Source organism: Camelus bactrianus, chromosome 26 (assembly GCF_048773025.1).
Source record: "Camelus bactrianus isolate YW-2024 breed Bactrian camel chromosome 26, ASM4877302v1, whole genome shotgun sequence".
NCBI classification, from domain to species: Eukaryota; Metazoa; Chordata; class Mammalia; order Artiodactyla; family Camelidae; genus Camelus; species Camelus bactrianus.
The window spans coordinates 33,403,031-33,413,982 of NC_133564.1; the positions used below are offsets into that span (position 1 = coordinate 33,403,031).

The window sequence follows — 10,952 nt, forward strand, 5'->3', positions numbered from 1 at the left end:
CTCCCCAGGAAAGGCACGTTATTATAGGCTGTTTTCTCCAAAATGCTGTGCACACGTGAACTTGCATGCACATCGCACGAGTGTGTGTACGACTGAAATAGACATCACATGTAACTCACCACAACGTGTCACCATAAAACAGCGAAAAGAGCGTCAGTCAATTTACATGAAAGGATAGTCCAGTAGCTCCTCCAAACTTGTTGTTTTTACATCGAATTCTGCTCAGAATTAGTGGGCCTGCCACTTGGAAATCTGTGTGTTACCCCCCAAGGGTAGTTTTGTGATGGAAACTGACTTAAGTTCTGGGACTAGACTGATCTCAGAACGATTCTGCTGCCTCCTTTTCTTATCAGCCTTCAAACATTCTCCTTACATTTGCTTTCCGTCTCTGAGACTGCCTTTTAGCATAGCTAAGCCTCTTCAACGTGGGGGCGAGAAGGAAGCCAGTCGGGGAGGTTAGTGGAAACAGAAAGAAGAGGAAATTGAATGATGAAAGTGTTAGGAGAGAAGTGTCTTTTACTGTATCTGAGGTCTTCCGTCCGCAAGTACCTGCTTTTCAGGAAAATAACCCGGGGGGGGGGTGTATTTCACTTTCTTTTGTTTATTTTCTCAGATTTTAATTGGGAGTTAATGGGGCTTCTAATTTGTATTAAAAATGAATTGAAGTCTGTGTGTTAACCCAGCAGTACCTCATAACACAGCGGAGCTACGGGACTGGAGGGGCAGGTGACAGATCTGTTTCTTCTCCTCCCTGCCCAGGAGGGACTGTGTGATGGCCGTGCATGGGTCCCACCCCATGAGCTCAGCCCGTGTGATCAGATCTTGAGACATATGCAATAGTCTATGTGTGTGAGTATGTGTGATTTTTGAAAGCATGATGTTCAAATTAGTTGAATCTAACTTGCAATATTTTTATAAATCCCAGGCATCAGGGAGTGACGAGGACGGCGTCCAGCTCTCTCCAGGAGGACATCGTCCACTGGTTCAGGGAGGAGCAGGTCCCGCTGCGAGCGGGCTACCTGGGGGCTTCGGACAGCATCGCCCCCTGGTTCCACGGTGAGTGCGCGGCTCCCTCGGTGGGACCGCATCTGACTCTGACAGTGGGTGAACCCAGCATTCACCAGGAGGGCAGAGAGGATAAAGGCTCCCTTCTACTTGTGCTGCCCGAGAAAAGTCTTTGAAATCCTTTCCACAAAGCAGTTTTATCAGGGAGCTGCAGGCTCATGACATCTCAGTAAGTTGCTACGTGCATGAGAGATGAACACTGCTGGGCGTGGGGAAGGTGTGCCTCCTGTGCACCTACACGGGGCCCCCACCAGAGGGCAGCACCATCACCCACCCGGGGCGGGCCGCGGTGGCTGTAGGGTGTGGCCAAAGGTCAGCTCTCCATGATCTGGCTGAGTGACCTGGGCACCTGGTAACCTCTGTAACAAACGCATCTCTCTGAGCCTCATTTTCCTCATCTGTTAAGTGAAGGAGTTGAACTCTGTGATCTTAAACTGAAGAATTCTGGGTTTTGATCCTTGCATTCAGGCTGCGGGTGGTCTGTTGGAGCCCGAGCAGAGGTTCGCTCATGAGCTGCTTCCTCATTTGACCCTAGAACTTGGCTCATTCAAGCCCCCTGTTTATTCAGCTCACACATCACTGACCTCTCTGACGTGTGTAGACAGAGAATTAATTACCTGTGCTCACCTCTTGGAGGGAAGGGCCAAGGAGTACATAAGACTGAAGTGTGAAGGTCCGTCTAGAAACCCGCAGGCTCAGTTCTTCGTTCTGCCCATCAGCATTTTCCCCACTCCTCTTAAAGATGCAACAGTGTTCAGGGGCTTAGAAGCCAGCAGGGGCCGGGCATGGGGAGGTGGGGAAAAGGCAGAAGGAAGTGTATAAACACAGATGTCTGATTTAGGAGTTTCCGAATGGCTTCTCTCGTTGTTAGAGAATTCACATCCTTGCTTTATGCCTCAATAGTTGAGCATTATTCCTCTGAAATGTTATTTTCGCTTCCTTATTCAAATGCGAATGTGATTAGACGGTTGATGAAATATCTCCATCCTGATTTATTTCTTATAGGTGTCTTTGCTGTCAGGAAGTATAATTGAAACTGCCTTCCAAAGGCTTTAATTTTTTAAAAATGTTGCATCTTACGCTACTTCAAAGCAGACCCCACTAACATCTGTGGGGTATCAGTGTAGTTCATACCGCAGCTATTTTGATGGCTTCCTTTTTTGATACACCCTCCAAATTTTCATTCTCCATCAGGGGTTAATCCTGTTCATTTCTGGGAGGCAGTTACCCTCTGGGACTTATGTCCCCTGGAGACGACTGTGCAGGTGGAATCCTGTGTCCCTGTCCCCCAGCAGTGGGCCATCCAGGCTCCATCAGCACAGTCCTACCTGGAGAGATTGCATTGAGAAGGTCTCATAGAAGCCACCCACGATTTTTTAGGCCAAAACCTTAATGAATCTGGAAACCGGCACCGATAAGCAATAATCTGTCCTTCGACTATTTTGCTGACGAGTGGAGACTTCTTAATGGCGGGGCCATCAGAATCCCACCCATCCCTCAGGATGGGACTTCCAAGCCTCTGTCTTGACCAAGCACAGATTCCTGATCCATGTGACTTCTCAGGGTCACACAGAGGGATAGCGCACACCTGTGAGTGGGAGAAGCTGTGGCTGGCAGTGGGAGGATGTCAGTGCCCGTGTGGCGCAGGCGAGGGTCTGGGAAACCCTGACCTTGGGAGGGACCAGCAGGGCCTGATCCGGAAGCCCTGGGAGCTCAGGGAGTGACCCGCCGTTCAGCCCCGAGGCTTCGTGTACATTACAGCGTCAAAGCGCTTTGTCCAAATTACTCTCTGGTTCTCCCATGTGGCTGCCTGATACTAGTTCAGATTTCTGAACTAACTGAAGACGAAACACAAAGAGGAGAAAGCTACATCTATGCAGATTTGGGAAGGGCTAGCTTTTCTGTGGCAAATACCATGCATTGGTTTTTTTTTCTGGGAGACCCTGACTTTTCTCATCAATTACCCAATGCGGCTTAACTTGCTGCAAAAATCTGAGTATGTTATTCCATTAATATTGAGAATAGTCCATGAACCCCAAAGGCCTCTCTTACTTGAGTTTCTAAAATTTTTTATTTATTTAATTTGGGGGTTTTTTTGGAGACGGGTAATTAATTTTTTTTAATATAGTTATTTTTCATGGAGGGACTGGGGATTGAACCCAGGACCTCGTGCATGCTAAGCACACGCTCTACCACTGAGCTGTAGCCTCCCCCACTTACGTGAGCTTTTGTTTATTTGTTTTTAATTAAAATTTGTTTATTGAACCATAACTGTAAGTCCTCTAAACATTTTCAAGATTCCTTAATATTTGAGATCCCTCATAATGCCCACGTAATAAAGCATGAAGGAGTTAAGCACAAACCAAACCACAGTGAAAACAGAAAATGAACAGTGTTTAACCTTAGCTACTGGAAGAGGTGCAGAAATGGATAATATCGTACAAGAAGTAAACATCATATAAAGATGGGAGGAAATCTTTTAAAAATGCAAGGAAAGATTTCTGATTTTTCCAAATGATGCAGCCGAGTCGTCACCCTGACGCTGCCAGACACAGGGGTCACGGCCGGCCTGTGCCCAGGGTCCGGTCTCATGGTGGCCCACCGTGTTCTTGGAGGGACCTGGAGGGACCTCAAGGGGCAAGAGAGGGGAAGTGGGGGGGTCCGAGGGGCCAAGGAGAGCGACTCTGCTTCGGGGCTTTACTTGGGATGTTTTTATTGAAAGGAGGTTCCTACTCTTTAGACAAGGACTTTGAAATCCACATTTCTGCCCTGAGATTTCTCTTTGTCGTCACGTGCCTTGTGTCCTGGATTCCCGCTGTCACCACCAGAGCAGGCTGGATGCGGCTGCTTTATGCCGGGATGGGGCGGTGGAGGGCAGTGGCTGGACATGCATCTCTGGGCCGCCCTGCCTGCACCCCGATCCCAGCCCCCACTGGCCCGCCGTGCGGCCTCCAGGAAGTCGCAGGACCTCCCGCACTTGCTACTTGTCTCTTGCCTGTGTGACGTGGATAATGACATTGCCTGCCTCGCAGGGCTGGTTGGAAGACTCGGTGAAGCGCTTGGAACTGTGTGGGTCACACAGTCAGCCCGGGTTCATCGGGGCTAGCCATTAAGGTGATGGAGGGAGAACCGTGATGTAACTCTGAATTATTAAGGAAACATGATAATACTGTAAGAGCTCGGGCAGTTTCTCCTTGTCCCTAAGGTGCCTGAGACATCAAGGGTGAGGTGTCGGCATCCCAGGGCAGCTCCTTCTGTGCCGAGGACCAGGGCAGGGCCAGAGGCGCTCTGAACGCGCTTCCTTTAAACACTGAAGGGCTAGAAAGCAGCGTCAGGGAAGAGGGGCTTCCCCCCAAGTTTAAGCCCCCCCCCCCCCGGGGATGATAACACTTTGAATCTGCAGGGTTGCTGCCTGGAAACACTGTCTTCTGAAAGCTGCCTTGGCTTCCGACAGCAGGGCTGGGCTTTGAGGTCACCTTGACAGCGGAGACGCGTTCCATCAGGAATGCCATCACAGTGCTGTCCCCTCCCTGCACCGTGTTCTGGGGCAGAGCACGGAGAACAGATGGCAGGAGAGGAAGGAGGGCTGCCTGGAGGAGCTGTCGGGGCCACACCTGGGGCTCTCCCCTCAGCAGACCCGCCACGTGGTCAGGGAGCCCCTGGGGCTGGGGTGTCTCTGTCCTTGAGCTTAGGGACAGCCACTGGGGTCACTGAAACATCCTTTCCACCACACCCAGGGACCACACTTAAACAGTCACTGGAAGATGCATCTTCACTAGGTCACCTGGAGGGAAGTGAACACTTCTTTGTGAAATAAATGCCCATTTTTTATTTTCAGTCAATTCCAGAGAAATTTCATGAGCCCAGTGGGTCATAAAAGCCAAGCACCAGAGTGGGAGACGAGAGACCTGAACATGCCCCTAACTTGTCCTGTAATCTCGGCAGGTGCCTTTCCCACCTCAGTTTTCCCATCTGTAAAATGGCCATGGTCATAGTATTAGTTCTGCTTATTTTAGAGGCATTTGAGGATTAAAGGAACAGTGAGTGGCAGCGAGGGGCCCTCGGGGGCAGGTGCTTTGCTGGGTGGGCACCCTCCTGGCCTCTGGGGTCGGGCTCCCGGCCCACCTGAGGGACGTTACGCATGTTAGGAACTCTGTCGTCGGAGGGCGGTGACAACACCTCTTCCTCAGGCCACCATGAGGATGGAACAGGGTCCTGCCCACCGTGAGGAGCTCCCGGATGACAGAAGAACCCCGAGTGCTCTTGCCATCAGGTTCTCTTTCATTTGGTTGGTAAAGCAGCTTTTCCAGATGCTGGAAGCAGGCCACACACATGCACACCTAGGCTTTGGGGGGCCTCAGAGAAACATGAAGCGTGGCCCTGGTCCCTGGGATAACGGCTTTCAGACCAGAGGCAGTGGTCGCATAGATGTGTCTCTGAGAAGGGAGTCCCTAGCTTGGCTGACAGACAAAGCCATCCATTGTCCTTTTCTGGGCTTCTAAGTGGCAGGGGCTGAGGGTGTGAAGGTAACTCAGGCGGCCATCCTGGCGCTCACGAGGAGGTGAGGCAGGGAGAGACAGCGGCTCAGAAAGCCTCACGCCACTGGGCTGAGCCTTGGAGAACAAGGAGGAAGCGGTGGAGACGGGCAGCCCACTCCTGCCTTCCTCCCGCGGGGTAGTGGCTGGCACTTGGGTCCTGACGGGGTTTCAGAGTAATTCCAGGCCTCCGGGGTCTGTCTGTCCTCTCCCGTGCAAAAGCAGTTCTCCTGGGCCTGCCCTCCAGCAGGGGTTAGGGCTGCGGGTCCAGGATGGTCGCCACTCGCCACATGTGGCTCTTTACATTAGCTTCAATTAAAATTAAGTAAGTTGAGTCCCGCAATCACACGTCAGGTGCTCCGTGGCCACACGTGGCTTGTAGCTGCCACGTGGCCAGCACAGACAGCATTTCCATCATCACAGACAATCTGGCTTAATACTGTTCTTGGGGGCACTCGGGTGTCATGCAGAGAAATGGGCATCTCTCTGCTCCCCTCCAAGCTGGTGTTCAGGCTCTTAGGAGTTAGCGCCCCCCCCCCCCCCGTGCAGTGCCCCCCGGAGTGGGCCCCGCAGCCGGCAGTGCCCCCTGCTTCCCCCTGGACGGCTGTGGGCCTGCCGCACGCTGCCTAGGTCAGCTCTAAAACAGACCCCGGGTGAAGACCTGGTTCATTTCCGATCCGATAGCCGTATTAGTGATGCACTTCAAAAACTGAGGAAGTGGAGGAGAACTTTCCGCCAGCCCAGAAGTCCTCCCGTGACCTCACACAGGTTTGATTCTGGTCATTAGTGTGAAGGGAGGTGGCCTGGATGGGGGCCTTCTGGGGGTGCTGGATGAAGACCACTCACTGCTTCAGAATTCTTAGGGTCGTGCATGGGGCGACTTGGGATGAGGAATTCTGTAAGGAGACGGGTCCCTGGATCAGCGACTGACGCTGGATTTTGGCTCTGTGGTCAGGAACTCCCTTAGCAGGCAGACCAAGCTCTCTGCTTGGCCAGGCCTCCCTGAATGCACCGTGGCCCTCGATGGAATCACAGCAAATTGTAGAGTGACCAGTACCATCAGATGCACCAAGAGAGTGTGCCCTTCGGGGGTGCTGACCCCGTCATGACGCAGAAAGGAGAAAGCCTCATCTCCACAGCCCTCCCCTCCAGAACCTGCCGTCAGGACCGCTGAGCTGAGGGAGCCCCGTAGGAGCTGGGACTCGCCAGCAAATCACCGCGCTGTGTTCTGGCGTCTGCAGATCAGACAGTGCCAGGATTTGCGTGTGAATTAGATGTGACGAACAAGAAGTACTCATTAAGAGGCTCTCAGACAGTCTGATTTACAGCTGCTCTCGGACCTGATTTGGGAGGAACTTGACCTTAACCTGCATTTGGTTACAATTTCCCAGACTAGCTCTCACTGTAGGAATCAAATCCATCCTGAGAAAATCCAGATATCAGGAGCCCTAGCATCTGTCCCAGCTGTTGACGTCACTTGGAATTTCAGCGTCAACCTCTCAGTAAGTCCAGGAGGGAAGAGAAATCTTTCCAGAATGGGGCCCTCGGAGTTCTCAGTGCCAGGGGAAAGTCCACCTGGTTTCAGAGACAGACCTCGGTCCCCTGCGGCCCCTGGGCAGGCGGGTTCCCGTTGTCCCGTTTCAGCCCGCAGTCATCCTCAGCGGGGCCAGGTGTGTGTAGAAGGTAAACCAGGCAGGCAGAGGCAGCAGTCGGACCTGTGGGCGCTCACGTGAGCATCATTTCCTTTCTGTGAGGTCAGAGGGGGGACTTCAGGCCTTGCCACCATCCCCACTCCCATCGCAGCGTCGCTCTAGGGTTGAGCCTCACCCTGAGATGTGGAGGCGGCTCTGGTGGGAGAGGACGAGGCTGGCTGGTTGGTCTCAGCAGGGGGAGGACAGGGGACTTTTCATCCCCCCTTGATCAAAGGCCTCCTTACAAAAAAGAGGATAGAAATGCTTTTACTTTACTTTTTACTCTGGGTAATTGGGTTTAATTCTCAATTACCTTTGCTAACTTCGGTCTTCGTGGACTAAAGGCGCCATCTGAGGGGTTCCAAGAAGAAAAGGGGGGAGCTGGAATATGAGTTTAGACTAACTGGGAAAAGGCTGCTCTGAATTAATGTGAATTCATGCGGCATCTAAACTATACACATACACACATGCATGTGTAAAACGTGCATGTATGTGAAGAGTTCATTCTTTTGAATATTTGAGAAGAGAGAAATACTGAAGCATATACAGTCACACATGCACACGGACGGAAACCTGGGTGTCTACGTTCATTCCTTTAAATGCCGATGAAGCATCGCTTAGGAGCAGCCACAGCAGAGGGCACTGGGTCGAGCTGGGCCATCCTGGTTCTGTCCCTGACCGGCTGAGTCCTGACTGGGGTGTCCACTTTCAGTTCTGTCAGCCTGTGGGGTTGGGTCCTTGCAGTGGGAGGCTGTTGTGTGCACCGTGGCACGTGAGCTGCATCTCGGCCACCGCGTGCTGGCTGTAAGAAGCACTCCAACCCGGGACAACCAGAAATGCCTCTCAGATGTTACCCTGGGTGAGAACTACTGTTCCAGTTCAAGTAGGACCATTCCCAGCCCAGAGCGTCCCCATCAGTAAACTGAGCATCGTCAAGTCCCCTCCTGGAATGACCGTCAAGGGTCCTTCCAGACTCAGAAGCCGCCCACCCCCCGTGCTGTTGTAAGCGGGTGTGTACGTGGACGTGTGCCCTGAGCTCGCATGCACGCTGTCCCTTTGCCCAGGCAGCCTCGCCCGGCCCAGTTACCAATACCAGGGGGACGGATGAAGCCCCAGGTGGACCCGGACTTGCCCGTGTTTCTACTGACCCCCCCTATCCCCGCGGCTCTGTTTAACAGAGGAGGGTTTGGGAAATGATGCGGCTGAGACACCGGCTCCTCTTTCCCACAGGAATCCTCACGGTGAAGAGAGCCAACGAGCTGCTCAGCGCCTGCGTGCCGGGCAGCTTCCTGGTGCGGGTCAGCGACCGGACCCGAGGCTACGCCCTGTCCTACCTGTCGGACAGCGGCTGCAAGCACTTCCTGATCGACGCCTCCGCGGGCTCCTACAGCTTCCTGGGCGTGGACCAGCTGCGGCACGCCAGCCTGGCCGACCTGGTGGAGTACCACAAGGTGCCGTCCTGCGGCGGCAGCTCCCGCAGGCAGAGGCCAGCGCGCAGCAGATGGAGCCCCGCGGCGGCGCAGGGGCTGTGCGCCACCCTCCCGAGAGTGGGGTGCCGAACTGCGCTGGTGGTGCCGCTGAGCCTCGTTCCTCCCTCGTTCCTCCTCAGGGAGAGGCCACTGGGGCGGAGCGTCTAGGAGATGCTGCCCAATCCGTGCACACCCTGATCCTGTCTGAGATGGCTCTGAAGCTGGAGCTCAGGCCCAGGAGGGGGGAAGGGAGGGAGGGAGACGATGTGGCAATTGGCCGATGAGAAACATCTCTGTTGAGGTTTAAGCCAAGAAAGCGTCGTGTACCTCCGGGGGCGTTGGTGGGGCAGGAGGTCACGCGCGCTGGTGAGGTGGGCGGGGCGCGATCGGCACTGACACCGTCTCACCCCCTGCCTGTACCTTCTGTTCACAGGACGAGCCCATCACTTCGCTGGGGAAGGAGCTCCTCCTGCACCCCTGTGGTCAGCAGGAGGGGCCGCCCGACTACCTGGAGCTCTTTGAGTGACAGCCCCCGTCCTGTCCCCCTGCGGCCGCCGGCCGGGCTGTCGCCCGGACAGACACCAGCGGCACGGACACTGGTGTGTGAAGCCACAGCACCCTGCAGCGAACCAAGCCCGATCACCCCGAGGGATCTCGGGGCCCCACGGAGACCTCTCTTCTGCGCAGTTGCTGGCGTTGACCCCTACGAGGGAACGCCCCCTGCATCCTCCGCCCTCCAGACTTAGAGGGAGAAGGGTCCCCCTCTCTAGAGCCTTTTCTGATGTCTGAAATGAACACAGAAGAGATGGGAACCTTTTAGGAATGGAAGTGCACCTCACAGCGGAACTCTTTCCTGCCCTCTCTGCCCGTCTCAGAAGGCCTCCGGGCCTGATGGTGCGAAGTGGGGCGCTGGCTTTGGGGAGCGGGCAGAAAAGCCTTTCCTCCTGGCTGAGCCGACCACCCACCCCCACCCCACACACCTTTCTGTGCACGTGGGAGCCAGGACATCAGAGACGCAGGAAAACGCAAGGTGGGAATGTTGCAAAAGGAATGAGGAGTTTGAAGTCAGAGGGTGAGAGGCTGATTGCGTCCAGAGACACTCGGGGGATGGCAGGAGTGTGAGGGAGCGGTCTGGGTGAGCCTCCTCGCCCTGGAGGGGCGGGTCAGGGCTCCCTGGAGGCTGTGGCTGTAGCCAGGACCATATCGAGAAGGGTGAACCGTGATGTGCGGGGTGTGAGCGGGCAGACGAGGGCAGAAGGGTGAACGGCTTGGACACTGCCTGTCGTGGGTTGAACGGTGTCCCCCCAAAGATACGGTGAAGCCCTAACCCCCTATACCTGTGAATGTGACCTTAATCAGGGCCTTTGTGGATGTGATCAAGTCGAGATGAGGTCATACTGGATTGGGGGGTGCCCCAAGCCAATGATGGGTGCTCTCATAAGGAGAAAGGGGTTGGGAAACCGAGGCACACCCAGAGGGAAGGTGGTCATGGGACAGCAGAGGCAGAGCCGGGTGCTGAGCTGCAGGCCAGGGGACCAGAGGAGCTGGGCCAGCGGCGTGGAGCGATGCCCCCCAGGACCCCCCTTCTGGCCTCCAGCATGATGAGCAAATAAATGTCTTTTGTCGTAAGCCGCCGGGTTCATGGTATTTTGTCCCAGCAGCCCTGGGAGACCAGCATAGGAGCTGATGCCATTCTGTGCCCTGACATGCGGGGTGGACCCTCTGTTGCTCACAATGAAGGGAAAACAGGAGATCCCCCCGACCCTCAACCCCACCCCGGCTCCCTCTGGCTCTGGGCACAGACTTAACCCAGTCAGGAACCTCACGCCCCACGGATCCCACCCCCAGCCCCCAGCACCGCCCGGTCCAGCCCCAGGAAGGGGGACCACGGCCTTGGCCAGCAGCTCGCTGAGCCACCGAGATCATTCTGGGAGGATGATCCTTCAGGCTAACTCCTGTGTCGGCGTCCCTTTCAGAGGAAGCGGAAGGTTGTGGCTGTCGCTGGGGTTGTTGGTTTTGTTAAACACACACTGATGCTGTAAAATGTAACCAGGGACGAGGCGGGGTGTGTGAATACCTGTGAGTGTGTGTGGGTGCACGTGTGTTTTTAGGAGAAAGTTTTATTTTTTATTTCTAAATTTTTTTTAGCTTGCTATTCTTACTTATTTTTTTTTTTTTTTACTTTTTTATTG

At 54.5% G+C, this 10,952-nt stretch overlaps 1 protein-coding gene across 4 annotated transcripts in view; it reads left to right on the plus strand.

The window, feature by feature from the left end:
* SH2D4A (SH2 domain containing 4A) overlaps positions 1 to 10,389 on the plus strand; it is a 50,301-nt gene extending 39,912 nt beyond the window's left edge. For all 4 annotated transcript variants that reach the window (XM_074353667.1, XM_010957785.3, XM_074353669.1 and 1 more), the window contains 3 exons: positions 926 to 1,056; positions 8,522 to 8,742; positions 9,194 to 10,389. In XM_074353667.1, the coding sequence (XP_074209768.1) occupies positions 926 to 1,056; positions 8,522 to 8,742; positions 9,194 to 9,286 (445 nt within the window). In that variant the 3' untranslated portion in view covers positions 9,287 to 10,389. The remainder of the gene's footprint in view (positions 1 to 925; positions 1,057 to 8,521; positions 8,743 to 9,193) is intronic.
* Positions 10,390 to 10,952: the final 563 nt, after the last annotated feature.